The 27647-nt window shown below is 39.8% G+C and overlaps 1 protein-coding gene and 1 pseudogene across 5 annotated transcripts in view; both read left to right on the plus strand.

Moving 5' to 3' along the window:
• Positions 1 to 27242, plus strand: part of PATL1 (PAT1 homolog 1, processing body mRNA decay factor) — a 42140-nt gene extending 14898 nt beyond the window's left edge. For 3 of the 4 annotated variants that reach the window (XM_082341152.1, XM_082341155.1, XM_082341154.1), the window contains 10 exons: positions 7949 to 8129; positions 8640 to 8763; positions 9239 to 9336; positions 9781 to 9840; positions 10863 to 11011; positions 12665 to 12824; positions 16610 to 16765; positions 18608 to 18699; positions 18796 to 18945; positions 19264 to 27242. In XM_082341152.1, the coding sequence (XP_082197278.1) occupies positions 7949 to 8129; positions 8640 to 8763; positions 9239 to 9336; positions 9781 to 9840; positions 10863 to 11011; positions 12665 to 12824; positions 16610 to 16765; positions 18608 to 18699; positions 18796 to 18945; positions 19264 to 19285 (1192 nt within the window). In that variant the 3' untranslated portion in view covers positions 19286 to 27242. The remainder of the gene's footprint in view (positions 1 to 7948; positions 8130 to 8639; positions 8764 to 9238; positions 9337 to 9780; positions 9841 to 10862; positions 11012 to 12664; positions 12825 to 16609; positions 16766 to 18607; positions 18700 to 18795; positions 18946 to 19263) is intronic. The other variant, XM_082341153.1, reaches the window with a different exon arrangement.
• The window catches only part of LOC309605418 (olfactory receptor 10V1-like), a 105357-nt pseudogene that overhangs the window by 37102 nt on the left and 40608 nt on the right, over positions 1 to 27647 (plus strand). The gene's annotated exons all lie outside the window — the stretch shown is intronic.

Raw genomic sequence — 27647 nt, forward strand, 5'->3', positions numbered from 1 at the left:
TGCTGTTATTTTATGTTTTCAATGCACAAATTTTTTTTTTTGAATTTTTGAATTTTACTTATTTTTTATACAGCAGGTTCTTATTAGGTATCTATTTTATACATATTAGTATGTACATGTCAATCCCAATCTCCCAATTCATCCTGCCACCACCACCCCCCCCCGCCACCTTCCCCCCTTGGTGTCCCTGTCCATATGTTTGTTCTCTACATCTGTGTGTCTATTTCTGCCCTGCAAACCGGTTCATCTGTACCATTTTTCTAGGTTCCACATATATGCATTAATATACGATGCTTGTTTTTCTCTTTCTGACTTACTTCACTCTGTATGACAGTCTCTAGATCCATCCACGTCTCTACAAATGACCCAATTTCGTTCCTTTTTATGGCTGAGTAATATTCCGTTGTATATATGTACCACATCTTCTTTATCCATTCATCTGTCGATGGGCATTTAGGTTGCTTCCATGACCTGACTATTGTAAATAGTGCTGCACTGAACATTGCGGTGCATGTGTCTTTTTGAATTATGGTTTTCTCTGGGTATATGCCCAGTAGTGGGATTGCTGGGTCATATGGTAATTCTATTTTTAGTTTTTTAAGGAAACTCCATACTGTTCTCCATAGTGGCTGTATCAATTTACATTCCCACCAACAGTGCAAGAGGGTTCCCTTTTCTCCAGCATTTGTTGGTTGTAGATTTTCTGATGATGCCCTTTCTAACTGGTGTGAGGTGATACCTCATTGTAGTTTTGATTTGCATTTCTCTTATAATTAGTGATGTTGAGCAGCTTTTCATGTGCTTCTTGGCAATCTGTATGTCTTCTTTGGAGAAATGTCTATTTAGGTCTTCTGCCCATTTTTGGATTGGGTTTTTTGTTTTTTTAATATTGAGCTGCATGAGCTGTTTATATATTTTGGAGATTAATCCTTTGTCCATTGATTCGTTTGCAAATATTTTCTCCCATTCTGAGGGTTATCTTTTCGTCTTGTTTGTAGTTTCCTTTGCTTTGCAAAAGCTTGTAAGTTTCATTAGGTCCCATTTGTGAATTTTTGTTTTTATTAACATTAGGAGGCGGATCAGAAAAGATCTTGCTGTGATTCATGTCAAAGAGTGTTCTTCCTACGTTTTCCTCTAAGAGTTTTATAGTGTCCAGTCTTACATTTAGGTGTCTAATCCATTTTGAGTTTGTTTTTGTGTATGGTGTTAGGGAATGTTCTAATTTCATTCTTTTACATGTAGCTGTCCAGTTTTCCAAGCACCACATATTGAAGGGACTGTCTTTTGTCCATTGTCATAGATTAGTGTGTGGGTTTATCTCTGGGCTTTCTATCCTGTTCCATTGATCTATGTGTCTGTTTTTGTGCCAGTACCATATTGTCTTGATTACTGTAGCTTTGTAGTATAGTCTGAAGTCAGGGAGCCTGATTCCTCCAGTTCCATTTTTCTTTCTCAAGATTGATTTGGCTATTCGGGGTCTTTTGTGTTTACGTACAACTTGTGAAATTTTTTGTTCTAGTTCTGTGAAAGATGCCATTGGTAATTTGATAGGGATTGCATTGAATCTGTAGATTGCTTTGAGTATTATAGTCATTTTCACAATATTGATTCTTCCAATCCAAGAACATGGTATATCTCTCCATCTGTTTGTGTCATCTTTGATTTCTTTCATCAGTGTCTTACAGTTTTCTGAGTACAGGTCTTTTACCTCCTTAGGTAGGTTTATTCCTAGGTATTTTATTCTTTTTGTGTGATGGTAAATGGGATTGTTTCCTTAATTTCTCTTTCTGATCTTTCATTATTAGTGTATAGGAATGCAAGAGGTTTCTGTGCATTAATTTTGTATCCTGCAACCTTACCAAATTCATTGATTAGTTCTAGTAGTTTTCTGGTCGGGTCTTTAGGATTTTCTATGTATAGTATCATGTCATTGGCACCAGTGACAGTTTTACTTCTTCTTTTCCAATTTGTATTCCTTTTATTTCTTTTTCTTCCCTGATTGCTGTGGCTAGGACTTCCAATACTGTTGAATAATAGTGGCGAGAGTGGACATCCTTGTCTTGTTCCTGATCTTAGAGGAAATGCTTTCAGATTTTCACCATTGAGAATGATGTTTGCTGTGGGTTTGTCGTATATGGCTTTTGTTATGTTGGGGTAGGTTCCTTCTGTGCCCACTTTCTAGAGACTTTTTATCATAAATGGGTGTTGAATTTTGTCAGACGCTTTTTCTGCATCTATTGAGATGAGCATATGGTTTTTATTCTTTAATTTGTTAATATGGTGTATCACATTGATTGTTTCGCGTATGTTGAAGAATCCTGCATCCTGGGGATAAATCCCACTTGATCATGGTGTATGATCCTTTTACTGTGTTGTTGGATTCTGTTTGCTAGTATTTTGTTGAGGATTTTTGCATCTATATTCATCAGTGATATTGGTCTGTAATTTTCTTTTTTTGTAGTATCTTTGGTTTTGGTATCAGGGTGATGGTGGCCTCATAGAATGAGTTCGGGAGTGTTCCTTCCTCTGCAGTTTTTTGGAAGAGTTTGAGAAGGATGCGTGTTAGGTCTTCTCTAAATGTTTGATAGAATTCACCTGTGAAGCCATCTGGTCCTGGATTTTTGTTTGTTGGAAGATTTTTAAACACAGTTTCAATTTCATTACTTGTGATTGGTCTGTTCATATTTTCTATTTCTTCCTGGTTCAGTCTTGGAAGGTTATACCTTTCTAAGAATTTGTCCATTTCTTCCAGGTTGTCCATTTTATTGGCATGGAGTTGCTTGTAGTAGTCTCTAGGACGCTTTGTATTTCTGTGGTGTCTGTTGTAACTTCTCCTTTTTCATTTCTAATTTTATTGATTTGAGTCCTCTCCCTCTTTTTCTTGATGAGTCTGGCTAAAAGTTTGTCAATTTTGTTTATCTTCTCAAAGAACCAGCTTTTAGTTTTATTGATCTTTGCTATTGTTTTCTTTGTTTCTATTTCATTTATTTCTGCTCTGATCTTTATGATTTCTTTCCTTCTGCTAACTTTGGGTTTTGTTTGTTCTTCTTTCTCTAGTTCCTTTAGGTGTAAGGTTAGATTGTTTATTTGATATTTTTCTTGTTTCTTGAGGTAGGTTTATTGTATTGCTATAAACTTCCCTATTAGAACTGCTTTTGTTGCATCCCATAGGTTTTGGATCGTTGTGTTTTCATTGTAATTTGTCTCTAGGTATTTTTTTATTTCCTCTTTGATTTCTTTAGTGATCTCTTGGTTATTTAGTAACGTATTGTTTAGCCTCCATGTGTTTGTGTTTTTTATGTTTTTTTTTCCTGTAATTGATTTCTAATCTAATAGGGTTGTGGTCGGAAAAGATGTTTGACATGATTTCAATTTTCTTAAATTTACCGAGGCTTCAGTTGTGACCCAAGATGTGATCTATCCTGGATACTGTTCCATGTGCACTTGAGAAGAAAGTGTAATCTGCTGTTTTTGGATGGATTGTCCTATAAATATTAATTAAATCTATCTGGTTTGTTGTGTCATTTAAAGCTTGTGTTTCCTTATTAATTTTCTGTCTGGATGGTCTGTCCATTGGTGTAAGTGAGGTGTTAAAGTCCCCCACTATTACTGTGTTACTGTCGATTTCCTCTTTTATAGCTGTTAGCATTTGCCTTATGTATTGAGGTGCTCCTATGTTGGGTGCATATATATTTATAATTGATACATCTTCTTCTTGGATTGATCACGTGATCAATATGTAGCGTCCTTCTCTTTTGTAACATTCTTTATTTTAAAGTCTATTTTATCTGATATGAGTATTGCTACTCCAGCTTTCTTTTGATTTCCATTTGCATGGAATATCTTTTTCCATCCCCTCACTTTCAGTCTGTATGTGTCCCTAGGTCTGAAGTGGGTCTCTTGTAGACAGCATACATATGGGTCTTGTTTTTGTATCCATTCAACGAGCCTGTGTCTTTTGGTTGGAGCATTTAATCCATTCACGTTTAAGGTAATTACTGATATGTATGTTCCTATTACCATTTTCTTAATTGTTATGGGTTTGTTTTTGTAGGTCCTTTTGTTCTCTTGTGTTTCCCACTTAGAGAAGTTCCTTTAGCATTTGTTGTAGAGCTGGTTTGGTGGTGCTGAATTCTCTTAGCTTTTGCTTGTCTGTAAAGCTTTTGATTTCTCCATCGAATGTGAATGAGATCCTTGCCGGGTAGAGTAATCTTGGTTGTAGGTTCTTCTCTTTCATCACTTGATATATTCGGCCACTCCCTTCTGGCTTGTAGATTTTCTGCTGAGAAGTCAGCTGTTAACCTTATGGGCATTCCCTTATATGTTATTTGTCGTTTTTCCCTTGCTGCTTTCAATAATTTTTCTTTGTCTTTAATTTTTGCCATTTTGATTACTATGTGTCTCGGCATGTTTCTCCTTGGGTTTATTCTGTATGGGACTCTCTGCGCTTCCCGGACTTGGGTGGCTATTTCGTTTCCCATGTTAGGGATGTTTTCGACTATAATCTTTTCAAATAATCTCTTCATCTCGGGTCCTTTCTCTCTCTCTTCTTCTGGGACCCCTAATGCGATTGTTGGTGCATTTAATGTTGTCCCAGAGGTCTCTTAGGCTGTCTTCATTTCTTTTCATTCTTTTTTCTTTATTCTGTTCCACGGCAGTGAATTCCACCATTCTGTCTTCCAGGTCACTTATCCTTTCTTCTGCCTCAGTTATTCTGCTATTGATTCCTTCTGTTGTATTTTTCATTTCAGTTATTGTATTGTTCATGTCTGTTTGTTTGTTCTTTAATTCTTCCGGGTGTTTGTTCTTTAATGCTTCTAGATCTGTGTTAAACATTTCTTGCATCTTCTCAATCTTTGCCTCCATTCTTTTTCCGAGGTCCTGGATCATCTTCACTATCATTATTCTGACTTCTTTTTCTGGAGTTGCCTATCTCCACTTCATTTAGTTGTTTTTCTGGGGTTTTATCTTGTTCCTTCATCTGGTACAAAGTCCTCTGCCTTTTCATTTTATCTTTCTGTGAATGTGGTTTTCCTTCCACAGGTTGCAGAATTGTAGTTCTTGCTTCTGCTGTCTGCCTTCTGGTGGATGAGGCTGTCTAAGAGGCTTTTGCAAGTTCCCTGATGGGAGGGACTGGTGGTGGGTAGAGCTGGCTGTTGCTCTGGTGGGCAGAGCTCAGTAAAACTTTAATCCACTTGTCTGCTGATGGGTGGGGCTGGGTTCCCTCCCTGTTGGTTGTTTGGCTTGAGGCGACCCAGCACTGGAGCCTACCCGGCTCTTTGGTGTGGCTAATGGTGGACTCTGGGAGGGCTCACACCAAAGAGTACTTCCCAGAACTTCTGCTGTCAGTGTCCTTGTCCCCACGGTGAGCCACAGCCACCCCCATCCTCTGCAGGAGACCCTCCCACACTAGCAGGTAGGTCTGGTTCAGTCTCCTATGGGGTCACTGCTCCTTCCCCTGGGCCCCAATGCACACACTACTTTGTGTGTGCCCTCCAAGAGTGGAGTCTCTGTTTCCCCCAGTCCTGTTGAAGTCCTGCAGTCAAATCCCACTAGCCTTCAAAGTCTGATTCTCTGGGAATTCCCCCTCCCGTTGCTGGACCCCCAGGTTGGGAAGCCTGACGTGGGGCTCAGAACCTTCACTCCAGTGGGTGGACTTCTGTGGTATAAGTGTTCTCCAGTCTGTGAGTCACCCACCCAGCACTTACGGGATTTGATTGTATTGTGATTGTGCCCCTCCTGCCGTCTCATTGCAGCGTCTGCTTTGTCTTTGGATGTGGGGTATCTTTTTTGGTGAGTTCCAGTGTCTTCCTGTCGATGATTGTTCAGCAGTTAGTTGTGATTTCGGTGCTCTCACAAGAGGGAGTGTCCTCCATCCATTTCCACCTTCCAAAACCCGGAGCCCTGAACTTTATGTTATTAGATTCAATACCTGCCTGCATACCAATGCACAGGCTTTAAATGACAAGAGCTTATCAACTTATTTCCAAGTTACTATAATTCTGAAATACAATTTAGATCTGGGGGGTGGGGAATCAACATTTTATATTCACTGCTTACCAAGTTCTTACCGTACTTTTAACTACCTTTTGTTGACCATCTCAGCTCAGACATAATCTTGAATATAGTCTCTAGCATTACATTTGGGTCTTATGTAAAGCCAACAGTCACTCTTTATCTTTGCCTCTGTTTAATCCTCATTCAAATATATATTTATATATGTGACCTCAGCTGTGTACCAGGCACTGTAGTCAGTTTTGGGGATTGAAAGAAGAACAAGACATATCAAACCCTTGCCTTCATGGAGCTTATATTCTATCACCATTCTTATATATAAAATAAGAGAATTAAACATAATTTTGAGGGGTTTTTTCAACCTTCCATTTTATGGTTCTTTGTGTGTAATTTATTTTTTCTTTCAAAAAAGTTCCAGAATATTTTTTTCAGGGGGAAAAAAACCAATATGGGCTCTTAAGACACAAAAAGTACAAACCATAAAGGAAAAGATTAATACATTTGACTGTTAAAATATGAAACTTCTTGTGCCTGCAGTTAACATTATGGTATTGTGTACTTCAGAATTTAAGAGTGTAGATCTCATGTTAAGTGTTCTTACCACCACCAAAAAAAGAGAAAGAAAGGGACACAAGGAGTAGGTGTTGGATATGTCTATTACTTTATTTATGGTGATGATATCACAAATGTTTGCATATGTCCAAACTTACCAATTTGTACACATTAAATATGTGCAGTTCTTTGTATATCAGTTATCACTTAATAAAGCAGTTTAAAAATATTTTAATAAAATTGCAAAAATATATTAAACTTCTGTGTAACAAAAGGCATCAAACACATGTAATTTTCAATAGAGGAAACCTACATGGCTCATAAAAATGAAGAGATTTTTCAGATTCACTTGTAATCAGAAGAGTGCAAATTAGATAGCCATTTTATATCCTCAGGCAAAACGTGAAGTGCCTCAAGTGTCATTGTCGGCAGGAATGGCGTGCACAGCCTTTCGAGAGAGAATTTGGCAATAAATAATAATGTCGACAATGTGGATACACTGCACCCTAGGAGTTCTGCTTTCCAGTATATACCTGTGTATGTTATCGTCAACATGGAGAAATATGAAAGGCGTAATGTTGAATAAGAAACAAGGAGCAGACCTGTATAGACAGTACCAGTTATGTAAAATGGAATAATACTGTATAATATTTAAAGGTGGATGTACAGGAAATAAAAGTATAACAACATTTCATGGAGGTTGCATAACAAAGTCAGGATAGTGGTTCCTATAGGAAGGAAGGGAAGATGGAAACCGTGATCCGGAGGGGTATAGGTGGGCCTTCAACTGTAAATGTAACACTGTATTACTTCAATATTACTTTTTAAAAGTCTGAAGCAAATTTGACCAAATAATTTTTTTTTCATTAAGTCTAGATGGTGAGTAAATGGATTTTTTTTTAAATAGTATTTGCTGGGCTTTTCTGTATGTTTGAAGTATGTCATGATTTTCATCAAGTTTTTTTTAAAGTATATAGACTTGGGGTCAAATTGGCGTGTGTTCAAAATCTCTCACTCTGCTGCCTGGTGTCCTGCTTTAGGCAAGCTACTTGATCTCTTTTGGCCTCGGCTTGTTGTCTTAAGTGGAGAAAATAAATCTACCTTATTACCTCATAGGGTTATTGTGGGGCTTATACAAAAGTCCATAGGTGAAAGTGCTTAGCTTATGGTAAGGCACTTGGATCTTAGTTTTATTTCCTTAATTATGTATTGCACAGCTCTTTCCTTTCACATTCTGTTAAGGTTCGATTCTTTCTCACTCCTCTTTTAACAAAAGCAAAGGGGAACCTTTTTTTCAGTTGGCCTGGTTTACTCCAGTGCTGTTACAAGGCATGATGCATGTATCCACTTGGAGTGAATGTGGCGTATATTTCTTTCTCAGTCAGCATCGGAATCTCAATGGTGCAGGAGACAGAGGAAGTCACCGGAGCAGTCATCAGGATCATCTCCGAAAGGATCCGTACGCCAATCTCATGTTGCAGCGAGAAAAAGATTGGGTCTCTAAAATCCAGATGATGCAGCTGCAAAGCACTGATCCCTACCTGGATGATTTTTATTACCAGGTGAGTACTCTGTGCTAGTTTTGAGGATAATAGTTTAGTCCCTTACCCTGGTGAAGGTACTCATTTAAATATTGGTAGAATTAAATATTGATAGAATTTTCTTTTGAGGTAGTCTTCAAGTGGATAAGAATTGACTAAGCAAATTCTGTCCTCTTTTCAAGCTGAAGAACCTGTCACACTATTCACTCAAAGGTTTGCATATATGCCTTTTATTTCTTACCTACGGAGGCTCTCAGACCAATATTTTCAAATCTTTTCGGCATCAATAATCTGGTTCTTTCAATGAAGAATATTGGCAGTCTAACTTTAAAGATATTTCCACTGATGATTATTTTGAAGGCTGGGATTTTTTGATAAAGTAAATTCATAGCAATCTAACAAAAGTTAAAGATCAATATATTTATAGAGTACGAGTAGTGTTGCTACCACTAGTATAAGTTAATTATTTCATGATAAAGAAAGACCATATTCTGTGCTTGTTGCAACTGAAATCATCTTCTCATGTGGTAGAATTATTTTGAAAAACTGGAGAAACTGTCAGCTGCTGAAGAAGTGCAAGGTGATGGCCCAAAAAAGGAGCGCACCAAGCTCATTACCCCTCAGGTGGCCAAACTGGAGCACACCTATAAGCCAGGTGAGGTCCTGGAGACCATAATGGAGAGATAATGGAGAGATGGGGTGCTGCTGATAGGATAGAATAAAAATAACTGTATAGATGATTGGATAGAGATGTTTGAAACTGACGTATAAAGTATCATTGTCCTTGACAAACGCACAGGTCAGCCTTATTCAAGCATGGAGTGAATGGTTTGACAGATGGCCTTTTAGATCCTTTTCTACTTGAGAGTCCATGACTTTTTAAAACCTGTTATAATTTCTAGTATCCATAAAATAGATAAGGGGGAAATACTTCAGATTTTTATTTATTATTACAACCAAAAAAATGGGAAAGGATAGATGTTGATAAGAGATTGCTTTAGATAATACATAGATTTTTGTAGTAAATTGTTAGGCTCTGAGTAAAGAATAGACAATATAAGGATCTTCTTTGAAAGCTGTCTGCCTGCATTGCTGAGTTTTTATTTGTTGGAAATTTTTTGTCCCTGCAGTGCAGTTTGAGGGCTCTTTGGGAAAGCTTACTGTCTCTAGTGTGAATAATCCCCGAAAAATGATTGATGCTGTTGTGACGTCTCGGAGTGAGGATGATGTAAGTGTCTGTAGAATTGTGTGTTTAAAAAAGTCTGGGTCATCACTACTTCTTTGGGGGTCAGTGGATTGGAATCCTAAGGCAGCCAGGCAGGACCTGGGTGGCAGGAGTCTTTGAACTAGGTAACTCTGGCTGCAGACAGCATCAGCTCTTTACTCCAGTTTTTAAAACTATGATTTTCTCTGTCTTTTAAGATTTTCCTATGATATCTTCATCTTCCACTGCATTGTGCAATTACCTTTTGCCTATCTATGAATTCAGTTTATGTGTGGGTTGATTCAGTCAACTCTATGACCTTTGTCCACATTAGTTTTGTTTTAGAGTATTAACTTTCAAAGAGTCAGTATTCTCAAAGTATTGTTACAAATGGAATTACCTATGTGCCAGTAAATTATTTTTAACATGGGTAAAGAGTTCACATTGAATAGTCTTGTCTTTTTTTAGGAGACAAAAGAAAAACAGGTTCGGGACAAAAGACGAAAAACCCTTGTCATAATTGAGAAGGTAAGTTTTAGAATTTGTTACTGTCGTTAGTTTCAAATAAGGAACTATTTAATGTATGTGTACTCAACAATGGGAAAGTAAACAATCAGTGTTCCATGATTTTAATTAATGGATATATTTGTGTAAAGTGCCTATTGTGTACAGGGCACACTAGAAAGGAATGTGGTATACCTCACCTATGGCCTCATGAAAAGAACACTGCAATTAGAAGTCCTGGGTTTTTGTCCAAGCTTGTTCAGTTAACAACTGAGTGTTTTGGGGCAGGTCATCTTCCTAAGAAAATGAGAATAAAAATTACACTGTTCTGCCTATGAATTAATTCAGGTCTATTCAATCAGCTCACATATATTTATTGGACATTCCCTGGGTGCTGAGCACTGTCCTGGGTTCTAAGGAAAATCAGGTAATATATAAGCAGTTAGTGTTAAAGCATAAATACATATTGCAAGGCATAGAGCATAGGGGTTAGGAGCACAGACTCTGGAAACAGTCTACAAATCATGTCTCTTCCGCTTCTCAGAGCTGTGACTTGAGGCAAGTTATTTAACCTTTCTATGCTGTCCTCAGTTTCTTTGTCTTTAAAAATGAAAACGATAAGAGTCTCTTTCTCACTGGGCTGTGGTGAGTGAGTATTCAGTAAATGAGTACTTGCAGAGTGATATGCCTGGCACCCAGTAGTAAAATTAGCTGTGACCATTTTTATTAATATAAGGCATTACTTGGAGCAGTGGTACACATTGTTTATCTTACAGTGCTGTTGCTGCTGCTGGAGAATTTGGAAAGTGTGTAATCATTTCACTGTCTGCCTTCTGGATTAGAGGTCAAGGAGGTACAGGGAATGATGTTCGAAGAATTTTTTAAGTTATTTCACTATGTTTTTCTGGGTTTAAAAGAGCACTTTTTTCCTCTCAGTCTTATTACAATGTGCTCTCACTCTTTTTTCTTTATCTGGTATTCCTAAACTGTGAAGTTGTTTATCTAATACTCTGAGCTTGCTGAGGCCTGCTTTGTCTCTCACTTAGACCTATAGTTTACTCCTTGATGTGGAGGATTATGAAAGGCGTTACCTCCTAAGTCTGGAAGAAGAGCGACCTGCCCTGATGGATGAAAGAAAGCACAAAATTTGTAGCATGTATGACAACTTAAGGGGGAAATTGCCTGGACAGGAGAGGTAAGAGTAGTGTACTTTGGTAAAAACATAGACTAGCTAGACTCCTTCCTCTGCTACGTTGAACTTTATACGTTCTACCCTTTGGATATCCTTCTTACCCTCTCAGTAAGCTCAAAATCTTTCCTTTTGGCCTCAAATGCCACTTCATATAAAACATTTCATAATTCTTTCCAGCCAGGAAAAAAAATCTATTTATCCGGAATTCATTTTTCAGCAAGTACCTCTTCAGGTATCAGCTGGGAACTGTGCTGGGCACTGGAGACACAGTGGGGAGCGTCACTTAGCCTGTGTTGTTGAGCTTACAGGTTGCATCTGGCTTATGCTTACCAATGGTCAGCCTTGTGATCTTTATGTATTTTCTTTCCTACTAGGAGGGAGAGTATTAACACTTACACTTCCTTGGGATTTCCATACAATACTTACTTGCTATGGAAACCAGTTGGTTTTCCAGTGGAGACTAAGCTCCTTAATATAACTTCTCTATATCTCTCTCATCTCTCTCCCACCCAGTATCTGGAACAGAATCTTGCTAATGGTAAATGTTCTATAAATCACAATATTTATTTGATGAATGCAAGAGGACTGTGTCTCCTAATCACTCCCTTTCTCTTTGCCCATTCAAGAGAAATGATGATTCTTCTAAGCCAGGACATGCGCAAAACAGAACTTCAAAAAAGGACCTTCTTTTCGACACACCTTTTCTGGAGTCGGGCTGACAGGGAACTGGTTGAATAAATTTGGGTTTATCCATAGATTTGACTGTTATGCAGCCATTAAAATGTATGTAGTTAAAGTATTATTTACTGCCGTAGAAAAGTGTTCACAAGAAGTTGTTCAGTGAAAAAAGTCAAGTAACAAAGCCATATAAATTATATGGACCCTTTCTTTTAAATGAAAGATAAAAATATACAATAGACAGCAAAAATGTCTTCAAAATGGTAACACTAATAAATTGTCTCTGAGATTATGAATATTTTATTTCTTTTTTCTTATATATATTCAGATTTTGCTGTTTTAACCATGTCATTTGTGTAGTTACTTAAAAGTTAATAAAGGAAATTAACGCATATAGTTTGATCAATTCTTTAACGTAGTTTTTGAAATGATGATTTTCAGTATTTATGAAATGAAGAATTACTTTTTTTTATTTTTTTATTTTTTTATTCTTTGAGACTATACCAAAACTCCACAGTAGCTTCTTTATTTATTTATTTTTGGCTGCATTGGGTCTTCGTTGCTGCGTGCAGGCTTTCTCTAGTTGCGGCGAGCAGGGCTACTCTGTTGCAGTGCGCGGGCTTCTCATTGCGGTGGCTTCTCTTGTTGCGGAGCATGGGCTCTAGGCGCGCGGGCTTCAGTAGTTGTGGCGCACGGACTTAGTTACTCCGTGGCATGTGTGATCTTTCCAGAGCAGGGCTCGAGCCCATGTCCCCTGCATTGGCAGGTGGATTCTTAACCACTGCGCCACCAAGGAAGCCCCGAAGAATTACTTTTTATTATTTGGTTGAGAGTTGGAAAAGTAATTCTATTTTGTAGTACAGATAATTGTAGAGTGAAAATAAATGCAGTGTATTCACTCAGTAACATGTAAGAGGAAAAAAGGGATTTTTTACATTGTTCTTGCTGACCTAAGTTAGCATTTTTCTTTCCCTGCAGGCCCAGTGATGACCACTTTGTACAGATCATGTGCATCAGAAAAGGGAAGAGAATGGTTGCCCGTATTCTTCCTTTCCTCTCCACAGAGCAAGCAGCTGACATTCTCATGACAACAGCCAGGAACCTCCCTTTTCTTATCAAGAAGGATGCACAAGATGAGGTGATCCACTTTATGTGGGACATCTTTCCTTTGGGTTCATAGTTGATAAGATTTCTAGAGTCCAGATTTCTTTTTGTCCCCTTTTCCCTTTTGTATTCTTTTATCTTTGGCAGAGTGATATGATTATTTAAAGCAAAACTTTACTCCAGGCCTGTATTTTTAATGTCACTTTTTATCCAACAGACCATGTTCCTAAACAGGAGGAAAGCAGTAATTCCGTCTTACTTGACGTAGTTGTAAAAGCTGTGGTCTATATCAGAATTGCTTGGGAAGCAGATAATTCAGCCCTACGCCAATCTCGCTGAATCAGAATTTACAGAGAGATGATCAGGGCTTCTGGGTTTATAACAACATGCCCAGCTGAATCTGATGCTCACTAAATTTGCAACTTATGATCTTGGTTACTTTGTTGGATATAAAGTATCATTCATTGGGCTGTTATTAGTAGCTAACATTGACCTGTAGACTTAGTTGAATGGTGTCCCACAGGAATTGGGCCAGTGCTTTTAAATAATTTTATCTAACCTAAACTGGGCTGGAATTTGAAACATGATTATCAAGTTTATAAGTTAACTCTTGGTAAGAATTGCTCTCTGCTTATGCCTGTCGTAATACTTGAAAGATTAGCACAATTGAAAATAGTCTTAGAATTTCAAAACAAGGAATTGATAAGGTTAGCACAAAGGGCTAGTATTACTAAATGTGAGATTCAGAATATATGTACCAGGCACTGTTTAGGTCCTAGAAATATAGAACCTAGTTCTAGGTGCTGAGAGTTAGGAATCCAAAGATGCCTGCTTTGGTAGAGCTTATCTGCTAGTGGGGAAAACTTGTAGATGTAAATGTAGAGGCTAAGTTTTTACCTGTATGCATTGAAGAGTAATAGACCACATCTCTAAACACCATTTCTTTGAAGTAATAGCGTGTTCCAGGTCCTGAGGCATAAAATGTACAAGATAATTCTGGAATATCTTGTATCAGAAAGCAAGGAAGCTAAAAGATTACTAGGGTCCTGTGTAAAAGATGCACAGACCAATTTGAAGGGGTCTCTTTTTGGTCAAAATGGGATAATTTGCATCAGAAAGAAAAATTATAGGAGTGGATTGAAGTAAATCAAATATATTTAATTTAATGAGTTCATAATGGTATGAAAAAAATATACTAATCACCTTCAGAGATTGCTAGGCTATCAACTCATTATTCTGAAAAGTGGTAAATAAAGGAAAAGAAGCATTTATCCTGCCGCATTACAACCAGATGTCATGGTGACCAGAGAGTGATAATAGAAAAGTTCTTCTTTATAGAAGATATATCAGCTAATAAATTCAAAAGAAATGATAAAATTAGAAAATTGCAGTTTTACAGCTCCTAATGGAAAAGCAATCAATCTGGGCAGCAACCATTACTGGTGCTACAAAAGCATTAGGTAAAAGGTGGATGGGGACCTTTACGGTGGTTGGAGCAGGCTGGCGACACCTGAACCCACTGATGACTGTTTTTGGTTTTATTTATGTATGTATGTATTTATTTATGGCTGCGTTGGGTCTTCACTGCTGCGCGCGGGCTTTCTATAGTTGCAGCGAGTTGGGGCTACTCTTCATTGCGGTGCACGGGCTTCTCATCGCAGTGGCTTCTCTTGTTGCGGAGCACGGGCTCTAGGCACGCGGGCTTCAGTAGTTGTGGCACGTGGGCTCAGTAGTTGTGGCTCATGGGCCCTAGAGCGCAGGCTCAGTAGTTGTGGCGCACGGGCTTAGCTGCTCCGCCGCATGTGGGATCTTCCTGGACCAGGGCTCGAACCCGTGTCCCCTGCATTGGCAGGCAGATTCTTAACCACTGTGCCACCAGGGAAGTCCCCCACTGTTTACTGTTAACACCACTAAGGGGAACAACCGGACACTATGTGCACCTTGATGTGATGCAGTAGAAAACACACAGTTCTCTCCATGAAGTTTCCTTGCCATGCACCACCCTGACCCCTCCATTGAACTTAAATTGAACCAAACCTCTAATTATCAGTTTTTATGGGAAAAAACAGAGGATGGTGAAACCTGTTAAGTGACACCACAGAGGTGCAATTAGCCAGATCCAAACTATGGGACAGATGACCCAGTTTCTTCAACAAATAAATGACATTAGAAAAGGAGATGGACAGTGACAAAGGAGCTATTAACAGATTTTAAAAGCCTTGCCAGCCAAATGGCAGTGTGTGGATTTATTTGAATCGTGATTAAAATAAATCAGCTACTGGGACTTCCCTGATGGTCCAGTGGTTAAGACTCCACTCTCCCAACGCAGGGGGCCCGGGTTCGATCTCTGGTCAGGGAACGAGGTCCCACATGCTGCAACTAAGAGTTCGCATGCCGCAACTAACGATCCCGCCTGCTGTAACTAAGACCCAGCGCAACCAAATAGATAAATATTTAAAAAATAAAAATAATAATTCACATTGCTGGTTCTAGACTGAATGTCCTTCAAGCTAGGATGGGCATGTACCGTATTGGCCAAAGCATTGAGGAAAGCCTTTGCTGTGTTGGACTATATTAACTGATGGCATTTAAAAAAAAAAAAAAAAAAAGAATAAATCAGCTGTTAAAAGACATTTTTCAGACAGTTGGACAAACTGAATTTGGAATAAATATTGGATGATAATTAAGGAATTAAACTTTGTTAGGTGTGATAATATTGTGAGAGATTTTGTTCGCAATGCCAATTAAAGTATTTATGGATGGAATGATCTTATATGGGAAGAACATAGATTTAATAAGGTTGGCAACCTGTTGTTGGTTGAATTGTTGTTGAAGTTGGGTTATGGGTATGTGGACTTCACTATACTGGTCTCTGTACTTTTATACATTTTGTGTATGTTTAAGAATGGTTTCATTTTTAAAGCTCTGTTTATTTAGAGTAGTAGATCATGAAAAGGAGTCTTCTGCATCCTTGGATGCTGTTTAAAGTCGAACCAGCCATCACTTTTTATGCCATGGGCATTGAGTGCTGGAAGCACCCTCAATTTCCTTTCAAGTGTCATAGCCTAGTTATACCAGTAGCTCTGTATCTTAACTTCCCAGTCCGGGCTTTAAGGCACAACGGAATGAGTGGACAGCAGGCTGGAATCCAGCAGCCTTGGAGTCTGGTTGTAGCTCCTAGCTTTGTAACCGAACACTGAGTTTCTGATCGCTTAGCTTCTCTAATAATCTATAAACATTGGTTAATCATTTCTCCATTTCCTCATTGAGTTTTTATAAAAAGATAAAACAAGATACAGTTAACTCTGAAAATACTTCTCAATAACTCTGTAGCACTGAAAATTTTACCTGTGTTAGAGTCCCTCTCACAATATATTAAAGTTGCCAATTTACTCATGGCTTCTCCTCTATCCTTGAGACCCCTGAGGGTCTGTGCTGTTCACTATTTGTTTTTAGCTCACACGCCTGGAACACTGTAAGCATCTAAATATTTGTGGAGGGAACACTGATGTTTTATCCTGAATCTTGCTATGCATTTGAGAAGTGATTTCTACACCCTTGGTTCACACAAGGAATGCTGTTTCCTTTACAAGTTGAGTTGAAAAAGTTCTCAGTAGCTACCATAGAATCCGCTGTTAAGATGCTGGTAGTATCTGCTCGGCTTGTCAGCCCTTCTTGGTTAAATCTCGCCTCGGGAAGTTGAATGTACAGCTGAGCATCCTTCCATCCATGCCCACCGACGGGGTGTGACTGAAGTAACAGTTGCCAAGATGTAATGCCTTTTTTTTTTTTTTTTTTTTTTTTTTTTTTTTTTGGTAGGTGCTGCCATGCTTATTGAGTCCCTTCTCTCTTCTCCTCTATCATCTTCCATCAGTGACTGTCACCAGCCTTCTGCAACAGCTAATGAACCTACCTCAGAGTGCAGCTGCACCAGCACCCGCCAATCCTCACCTCACTGCTGTGCTCCAGAACAAGGTGGTCTTGCCCTTTTGTGTCCCTGAACTTTGAGAGGCGCATTTAAATTTGAGTTATGAGTAAAAATAATGACTGCTGTGGCAATTGTAAAAAAAAAAAAAAAAAAAAAAAAGGCTTCCTTCAGCCTTTTACATTAAGCTTATAGTGATAAAAACTAGAAATAACAGTGGTTTCAACACATGGCTGTATCTGTTCTGTATCTCATGTGGAATAAATGTGGTTTGGTGACTGCACGGTGTCAGGGGTGCAGGCTCCTTCAGTTTCCCTTCTTTGCCATCCTTAGCAGTGGCTGCCATGCTTGTGACCTCTAATGGTCCACGATGGTTGTGGAATTTAAGGTTCCACTTTGCATCAGGAAGAGAGGTGTGTTTAGAAGGCCAAGAGGTGTGGAGTAGCCGTCTGCCCTCCTTATTTGGACGTTTTCCAGGCCCTCTAACCACCAGCTTCTGCTTCATCTCAGTGGCCAGATCTTAGTCACACGCCTTGCCTAAACTGCAGGGAAGGCTGGAGAGCATCTCTTAGTTCACGCCATTGCCACCACAAATAAAATCAGATCTAACAGGAGAAGGAAAGCATACAGAATTAGGTAGGTAATTAATGGTCCCTGTCATAAGAGACCATTTCATATTTCATCTATATCAGGTTAAAGATCCAGAGACTCCTAGGGGAAGCAGGATACAGAAGAAGAACATGAGCTTTTAGAGAGAGCAGGTTTCCACTCCTTGTCTGCCACATCCTAGCTTTGTGACCCTGAACAGATTATTTCACTTTGCTGAGCCACACTTTCCTGATCTGTCATGTGGAGGCGATGAGGTCGATGTCAGAGCTGTCCTGTTTCTTAGATGAGAAAGCAGCCGTGAACGGTTCAGTATAATGCCTGGTACGCAGTGAGCACTCACGAAGGGCCGTCTGTTACAGTAGAGGGAAAAGGAGACCCAAGGCCTCTTTCTTCGTATACCTGAAAACCTGCCAAGCGTGGCTCGGAAGGGCCGTGAGTACCTCAGAGGCCGAGAGGGTGATGGCGCCTCAGGGGACCTAAGACAGGGGTTCTGGGGTAATCAGTTGTGTGCCTTCCATGTTATTTGGTCTCTTAGCTTTAATTTTGATAAAGACAGTAGAAAAGCATGAAGTCAGACAAGGTTATGTAACCCGTTGTTTTTCTGACAATGACATGAAGGGAGCTGTTGTGGAAAGGCAAGGTTATCCTGTGTGAGGTGAACTCAGAAAGGAGGGATGGAATCCCAGAATATCCCCAGCTTCTCTTTGTGGTCCATTATGGCTGTGATTCGTACACTTAACCTAGGACTTGGACGTCCTCTCTAAGCCTTTATATTCCCAGATATGTGTGTCCTTTTTAAGGAAATTTTCTCTTCCTACCCTGATCATCCCAGTTACCTTTCTTTGTATGTTTTCTCACAGGTCTTAACACCATTTTTCTTAATTCAGATTCTATTTAATGTTTTTTGTTCTATGAACTGTAATTTTCTGTATCAAAATTTGTCTTCATTTAACTCTTCTTTTTAATCCACTTCTGTTCTAGTAAACAGGAGAAAAGCTAAATCCCACATTACCCATGGCAAGGAGAAATTATCTTGTCCTTTCAGGGTGGGGTGGGGTGTAGAGGACTGCTGGGCCCTGGGGCTTCCTGTCCCCTTTGAGTGAGCTCGCTGCTGCTGTGCCAGGAGGACACAGCCTCTCGGCTCGGCCCGATTCCACAGAGCAGCACGGCAGTGGGGTTGTTGTGATCTGGCGCCGTCCCCCATCTAGTCCTGCGGTCCCCTCAGCGGTGGTCCAGGAGGACTGCGTGCAGTGTTGTTTGACACCCTCTGTCTCCTCTTGTAGTTCGGCCTGTCACTGCTCCTCGTCGTCCTGAGCCGTGGGGAAGACCTGCAGAGCTCAGACCCCACTTCAGAATCAACGCAAAGCAACCAGTGGTCAGTCTGCGCTGTGTTTCTTCTCTCATTTTAAGTTCTTTTAGGTCATCTTTTCATTCTTTTTCTTATATTGTTATTTTCGATTTTCCCTTTCAGGACGGAGGTGATGTTCATGGCAACCCGAGAACTTCTGCGGATTCCCCAGGCAGCCCTGGCCAAGCCAATCTCTATACCCACAAATCTAGTATCCCTGTTTTCTCGTTACGTTGACCGACAGAAACTGAACTTGCTGGAGACAAAACTGCAGTAAGTTGGAAACAGGAGAGTTCCACAGCTCACTGAAGTTGGCACTTTAGAAGTTATGTTGAGGAAGCTGGGGAGGGCATAAAACTGCATTTGGTGGAAGAGATTAAAGATTTCTGTCAAATACATGAGTATCTGCGAGATATAAAAGACTGTATTGGATGCAACAGAACCCTCATTGTTAAATAAATGATAAGGGTACAAATATCTTAGGTGTTTTGTTACGAGAGTTCATACAAGGATGTAACTCTAATACAAATGACTGACTTCTGTTTTAACTCATTTATACAGGTTTCCTTTCTCTCTTTCTTTGTACCGTAGGCTAGTTCAGGGGATACGATAAAAGATCTCCACATGTGTCCTGTACCTCCTTTTGGCTGCCACCTGCACTGCTGCCATCACCAATGGAGTGTTGTTTTTAATGAGGGAGGGAAGGTAGCTTATTCCCCAAAGCGTCTTGTGGGACCGATTCCTGTTCACAGGGGTTGTCTCTGAATGCCAGGTATTTCCCCACTGGTCTGTGAAATTTGGCTGGGTGATACTTCTGCTGGTTTCTTCTTACCTTCTATGTTACAATTCTGCATGTCCTACTTTTACTCAATTCTTCTCAATTTTGCATTTTCTTTGCCCTAGAAACACAAATATAATCTCTCCCTTTATCCCACCACCACTACTCCAGTTCAGAGTAGATTGTAGCTTGCCAAAGGATTCCTTCCCTCATCCTACTGAAGTCTTTTTTCATTGCCCCATATTAATATGACTGTAGGAGAGCCAATTAAGTAGATGTCTATATATATGCGCACACACACACCCCTATACACACACTTATGTGGTCTCCAAAGGATGCTTAAAGAACGAGTTTTAGATTGAGAAATATTTAGGTGACACATCCCTTCTTTAACCACAAACCAGTTGATGTATTTTTAATCTGTTTCTCGCCCCTCTTGTAATTAATTTGGTGGGTTCTACTTGTTTTAATATAAATATAGGGTATGGAGCACGTTTAATAAAATCTGAACTCTTGATTGGCTGACGCCCAGCTCTAAGCTGAGAAGTTCTTTATCTCCTCCCCACTTGTATTTCCTTTGGTTCTGTCCACCTCAGTGGAAACAGCCACAGTTAAGCCTTTTTCCTGCTACAACTGCAGTGTACTTGAGCCTGTGCCCTCAAGTGCATGGAAGATTGCCCAAGATGACCCTAACCTAGAGCCTGCTTCCACAGTGTAGCTTTTACACACTCAGTCTGTCTTCCTGAGACTACTTCAGTAAGCCATGCTTTTGCTTCTCTCTTTTCTGTTTTTATTTGGTGTCATGGGGAGAAACCCCCCACACCTATAACCATGGAAGCTGGGTCCAGCCTGTGCTGCTCTTCAGTCTCCTCCACGCTGTGGGCAGAACTGCTGTCCTTGCTGCTTCATCCCACCCAGGTCCCATTCCCAGGCAGCCAGGGGCCTGGGTCTGAATGCTAGCAGGGACAAGCCTGCTGTGACCCTAGTCACTTATCCCTCTCCCATTCAGCAGTCAACCAGGATAAGGGGTTTTGGTCCCTGGTGATGATAGCCCTCAAGAAAATTAAATCTGAATTAATTTCACATGACTGTCCTGATGCACATTTTGCTGTTCTCGCCTTTTCGAATGTAGTGGGGGGACAGGTTGTGATATTTAATGAGAGTAAACATTTTGCACATAGATGTACAACAGTAAGGTCCTCCGTTATATCCAGCTCTCCTTGTTCTCCACCTCCATTTCTTCCCATGCGGTGGCCCTAGGTTCCGCCAGCTGTTCCCCATGACATTCCCTAGCTTCCCCTCTGCCATCATTTTCCACTAGGCGCCTTTCCTACCTTCCCTTCACAACCGATCAAGTGAAGGCTTGATTATTATTTCTTCTTTTCTGTGCTTTATCTTTTTTGTTTGGTTTTAATTAATAAAAATTAAAGTTTCTAAATTTACATTTTTATAGGGTATTGTAAATAAAAACAAATTGTATACTTGAAAAAAAATGTGTGCCTCCATTTCTACTTATTGCTTCTGAACATGCTTTTTAATGTGTTTCTAGCATATTTAGATAGACCTCTTGGTGTTGGGGATTGGTAAGGATATTATTACCTAATTTTTTATCTTTTTTATTTTGTCATGAGGGAGACAACATAAAAAGATCTTATGTTTACATGATAACTTTCCTTTAAAAACCTAGGATACTTTCAGGACTTCCCTGGTGGCACAGTGGTTGAGAATCCGCCTGCCAATGCAGGGGACACGGGTTCGAGCCCTGGTCCGGGAAGATGCCACATGCCGCGGAGCACCTAAGCCTGTGCGCCACAACTACTGAGCCTGTGCACTACAGCCCAGGAGCCACAACTGCTGAGCCGATGTGCTGCAACTACTGAAGTCCGTGCACCTAGAGCCCATGTTCCACAACAAGAGAAGCCACCGCAGTGAGAAGCCCGCGCACCACAACGAAGAGTAGCCCCCACTCACCGCAACTAGAGAAAGCCCGTGCGCAGCAACAAAGACCCAACACAGCCTAAAATAAATAAATAAATAAATAAATTTATTAAAAAAACAAAAAGCCTTTAAAAAAAAAAAAAAAAACTAGGGTGCTTTCGGCCATTGTCGTTTGCCCGCAACTTTTTTTTTTTATAAATTTATTTGTTTGTTTGTTTTTGACTGCATTGGGTCTTCATTGCTGCTCACAGACTTTTCTCTAGTTGTGGTGAGCAGGGGCTACTCTTCATTGCAGTGCGTGGGCTTCTCATTATGGTGGCTTCTCTTTGTTGCGGAGCATGGGCTCTAGGCACGCGGGCTTCAGTAGTTGTGGCTCGCGGGCTCTAGAGCACAGGCTCAGCAATTGCAGCACACAGGCTTAGTTGCTCCGTGGCATGTGGGATCTTCCTGGACGAGGGCTCGAACCCGCGTCCCCTGCATTGGCAGGCAGATCCTAACCACTGCGCCACCAGGGACGTCCCTCTTCTCCAACTTTTAACTACAAAGCAGAATTATAAATTTCAGTAGATGGACTGCAGTTCATCTTCATCTCTAGGCATATGAGACTTTTTTTTAAAATTTTTGGCTGCGTTGTGTCTTCGTTGCTGTGTGCAGGCTTTCTCTAGTCGCAGCGAACGGGGGCTACTCTTCGTTGCGGTGGCTTCTCTTGTTGCTGAGCACGGGCTCTAGGCTCACAGGCTTCAGGAGTTGTGGCTCACGAGCTCTAGAGCACAGGCTCAGTAGTTGTGGCGCATGGACTTAGTTGCTCCGCGGCATGTGGGATCTTCCTGGACCAGGGATCAAACCCATGTCCCCTGCATTGGTAGGCAGATTCTTAACCACTGTGCCACCAGGGAAGTCCTGGCATATGAGACTTTTTAAAGAAACTTCACATGGCCCAGTTTGGCCTTAAGCTGCCCTCATGGTTAGTATTTCCTTAGCTCTCATTTATATCTCCTCAAAAGAGGTGGAAAAAAGTTGGTCATTCTTTATAGTATTTCATGTTAATTATTTCAAACTTATCACAGCATTATTCATAATAGAAAGATTAGAAATAGCCTAAATGCCCAAGATCACAATAATGGCTAAGTAAATGATAATCTGTGTCATGGACAATTAGAATATTCAACCATGGAAAGTGTTTATGATATAGTATGGGGGGAAAGCAGAAAGTATATATGCTTTGAATCCAATTCTTTTTTTAAGAAAATGTATATATGATGAGAAAAAAATTGGAAGGATATGCTCCTGCAGGTTACCCCTAAAGGTGTCCATCTGTAGATGGCGGGATTATGGGGAACTTTCCTGTCTTTTGCTTTCAGTATTTTCCAAATCTTCTATAGAGAAAATGCATTGCTTATATTCTTAGAGGAAATAATGTCTTTGAACAGCTTAGTTACATGGGAAAATACTTAAAAATATAATGTTAAGTATAAATAGTTTTTATATATGTATATGACTTAATCTGTGTGGGGAAAAAAAAATGGGAAAGGAATGCAATCAAGGGTGATCAGAGAGCAGTGGATGCCTTTAAGGGGAAGGGTTGTGGAGGATTTTGTGTGTAGTTGATTGTTCCTGCTTTTCCATTGTCCAAATTGTCTTCAATGAGCATGTATTGCTGTTACAACCAAAAGGGGGTTATTCTCTAAAAACAGCTAAAATTAGTAGCCCTCTACTTTCTGGTGAGAAAATAAGTTCTAGTGGGACAAAATTGTCTGATCTAGTTGTGCTTGATTTCAGAGCCAGTGCATTTGACTTTGTAGCAGATGAATGTGCTGAAAAAAATATGTGAAAGCAAGGCAATTATCCTGTGAGATGTGGTCAGGTATTCCACTGTTGAACATTTAAAATGATATACTAGGGACTTACCTGGCGGTCCTGTGGTTAAGACTCTGTGCTTCCACTGCAGGGGACATGGGTTCGATCCCTGATTGGGGAACTAAGATCCCACATGCCATTCAGCATGGTGAAAAAATAAAATGATGTACCAGTTGAGGGGGTCAAAGAACCACTCTGATAAGTCCAAGCCATATCTCCCAGTACGCTTCCATATGTACACGAAATTGCATTTTTTCCTGACTGCTAAATCAAGATGGATGGATCCCAGCTCCATCTCCAGAAAGATCTGCTCAAGTCCATTTTGGTCTAAGTGCCAGTCAGCTGGCTTTCACCAAACCTGCCCTATCAATCGTCAGGAAGGCCAGGACAATCTTCTGAATTTGATAGAGGTCACTGGATGCCCTCCACCATCTACTTTTGGAGAGCAATAATGTCCATTGTGTGAAAAGTCGAAGTGGGAGATTGGAAGGCATCTTATACTTTCCTTCACCCAGCTATGTTTAAATATATTGATACTGTGATCCTTAAGAAATTTATATATGGGTTTTTAGGCAACAAGTCTTTAATCTGAGGAATCCGTATCTTAAAATCACCATTTACCTTCTTGAAGCAGAGGCACAGTTGTGAATAGATTGCAGTTCTCATAACAGCCTCTACTTTGCCTTTTATTATGTGAATGTTGCATGTAAGGCTGTTCCAAGGAGCTTGTCATTTATTATTCAGCGTGACTCTCTAAGCTCCCCAATTTAGCCAAGTTCATTCTCCAAGGCAGTATTAACCTAAGTCAGACCTGAGAGCTGGGAAACATCTAGAAGGGGGCTAGGTAATCAGTGATGTGTGCACTTTGTCAGTTGTGAATAGAATCTCTCATAAGTTGCTTAGATTTTACCAATCTAAAAATAATTCCATCACCACCACCACCCCGGAAAAACCATGGCTAACAGTTTGGCATATTGTCCTCTAAGTGATTTTTCTATGCAATTGCATACATAGATAGAATGGTAGATATTTTTACTTTTTTTCTCAGTACATCATGGATATCTTTCTGTGTTAGTATATAGAGAGGTACCATGTTTGTTTTAATGGTTGTATGGTGTTCCACTGTGTGCCATAATTTATTTAACTGCTCCCCTATTAATAGATTCAATCTCCAAATACTTTTTGTCAGTCATTATTGTTCATCCAACAGTGAACAAAGGTAAACCCACAATATCGCCTTACATTTCTACAGTTTTTTTTTATAGTGTAAAAAGAACACTAACATTCATTTACTAATTCAGATCTTCTCTATAACTTTTTGAAATAGAATGGGCAACTGTAATTGTACAGTAACAAAACGAGATCAGCAAGACCATCCAGCTAGTAAGGGCTAACACTAGGATTTAACCCATAAAGTTTCAAGCTCCACATCTAGCGTCCTGGCTACAAGAAGGCTTCTGTTCCTGGACCCAAGTTTCATGTAAGAGCCACCTGAGAAGCTACAAGCATTTAAGGACACATCTGCAAACCCTTTTGATTGGGTTTTAATGCCTTCATTTTCAGTAGACAGATTAAATAATTCCCTCTCAGTAATGTCCAAAAAAGGTAATTCAGGTTTTAACTGTTGGAGCCAATTGCAATATAAAAGGATCTGAATTACAGAAAGGCAGCTGTCAGGCATCTGTATGATCCTTTTGGTTTAAGCATCTTGAAAAGGAGATTTAAGAAAAGATTTCCTTCCACACCACTTCATCCCAATATTTTGAAATGCATTTTTTATATTAGATATATTCGGTCACAGGTGGTTGGCTCACTCATTAGTTCACTGCGTTAATACGTGAACTCCACAAATGCAGCAATTGCCTTGTTCACAGCTGTGCCCCAATTCCCAGCACAAGGGCAACACCTAGCAGGCATCCAACAAATGTCTTGTTCATAAAATAGTTGGGCTGTGAAGAAACAGCTTATAAAGGGGTTATTCAGAGCACAGACCTTAATGGAATAAATTAATCTTGTGTGTGCAAGGCCCATTCCACACTACATTGTCACTCATTTTATCACAACCACCCCTAGGTCAGGAACAATTTGATAAGGTAAATCAGACAAACGTTTGTGAATGTCCAGCATTACTCCAGGTACAGTGGTGACAAAAACAAAGACTCTGCCCTGGGAGGATATTTGGTGATAAGTGCTAAGAAGAGAACAAACGAGGGTAAAGGAATGAAGAGTGATGGGGGGATTTGTACTTTAGACAGAGAGGCCAGGAAAGGCCTTGATGGGCATATGATATTTAAGCAGGTACATGAATAATGAGAAGAGGACGGCCATGCGAAGGTCTCAGAAGAGCATCCCAAGTAAAATGCAGGAGATGGCCTCTCCCTGAGATGAGAATGGGTGAGGAGTTCATGGGACCACGGCAGGTTAATGTCGCTAGAGTGAAGGGAGCTGGTAGAGTGACCACACTACCTTAAAGGGATTTATTCACATTGCAACGGGAAGCCTTTGCAGAGTTCTTAAGGAAAAAGTACAAAACATCTGATTTATGCTTTTAAAAGTCACTTAGCTGGCTGGGGGGTATAAATTAGGAGTTTGGGATTAACAGATACACACTACTGTATAAAATAGATAAACAAGGACCTACAGTATAGCACAGGGAACTATATTCAATATCTTGTAATTATAAGGGAAATAATCTGAGAACGATTAGATAGATAGATGTATAACTGAATCGCTTTGCTGTTCACCTGAAACTAACACAACATTGTAAATCAACTATACTTCAATTTTTTAAAAATCACTTTGCTGGAAATTCCCTGGGCTGTCCAGTGATTAGGACTCGGGTTCCAATCCCTGGTCGAGGAACTAAGATCCCGCAAGTCGCGCTGCATGGCCAAAAATAAAATAAATTTAAAATAAATAAAAAATAAAAATCACTTTGTTGTATGGAAAAGGAAATAGGCAAAAGAAAGGGCCACTTATGAGAAGGCCTCACAACACTGTTCCTGCTCTACAGGATGAGGAGAGTGAGCCTTTAAAAGGCAAAGTGACTGAGGGACTAATTTTTTTTAAGTAGATTTAGGATGGATGTTACCTTGAGGTGTGTGGGGGCTGTGGTTAAGAGAATGGGATTGGCATAAAGATGTAGGAAATTGGTCATTTATATTTCTTACATTGAGTTGTGGGTTGACAGGTATTCATTTTACTTTTGTGCTTCATCACTTTTATATATCATGTGTTCTGTGAATGTTATGGGCTGAATTTTGTCCCTCATAACTCAAGTTGAAATGCCATTTGCAGCAACATGGATGGACCTAGAGATTATCATACTAAGTGAAGTAAGTCAGACAGAGGAAGACAAATATCATGTGATATCCCTTATGTGTGGAATCTTAAAAAATGATACAAATGAACTTATTTACAAAACACAAATAGAGTCACAGATGTAGAAAACAAACTTACGGTTACCAGGTGGGAAGGGGGGAGGGATAAACTGGGAGATTGGGATTGACATAATCATACTACTATATATAAAATAGATAACTAATAAGGACCTACTGTATAGCACAGGGGACTCTACTCAGTACTCTGTAATGACCTATATGGGAAGAGAATCTAAAAAAGAGCAGATATATGTATATGTATAAGTGATTCACTTTGCTGTACAGCAGAAACTAACACAATGTTGTAAATCGACTATACTCCAATAAAAATTAAAAAAAAAAAAAAAAACTCAAGTTGAAGTCCTAACCCTTAGTACCTCAGCATGTGACCATATTTAGAGACAGCACATTTGAAGATGTATTAAGTTAAAATGAGGTCATTAGGGGAATTCCCTGGCAGTCCAGTGGTTAGGACTCTGAGCTTTCACTGCCGAGGGTGCGGGTTCAATCCCTGTTTGGGGAAGTAAGATCCTGCATGGCATGGCCAAAAAAAAAAAAAAAATGAGGTCATTAGGGTGAGTTCTAATCCAATATGACTGGTACTTACAAGAAGTGGTGGTGAGGACACAGGCACAGACAGGAGACCATGTGAAGATACAGGGAGAAGACAGCCATCTAAAAGTCAACAGCTCAAGACTTCCCTGGTGGTCCAGTGGTTAAGACTCGGCACTTCCACTGCAAGGGGCACAGCTTTGACCCCCTGTAGGTGAACTAGGATTCTGAATGCCGCACAGCCAAAAAAAAAATTAAAAATAAATAAGTCAACACCTCAGAAGAAACCAACCCTGCCAACACCTTGATCTCAGACTTCTAGCCTCCAGAATTGTGAGAAAATAAATTTCCATTGTTTAAGCTACCCCATCTTTGGTACTTTGTTATGACAGTCCTGGAAAACTAGTAAGTTTAGGTGTCAAATATTTCATCATTTTTTTTTTTTAATTTTTAAAAATCCATAGGATAGT

This window comes from Balaenoptera borealis, assembly GCF_965194805.1.
Source record: "Balaenoptera borealis genome assembly, chromosome: 11".
In the NCBI taxonomy this organism is placed as follows: Eukaryota; Metazoa; Chordata; class Mammalia; order Artiodactyla; family Balaenopteridae; genus Balaenoptera; species Balaenoptera borealis.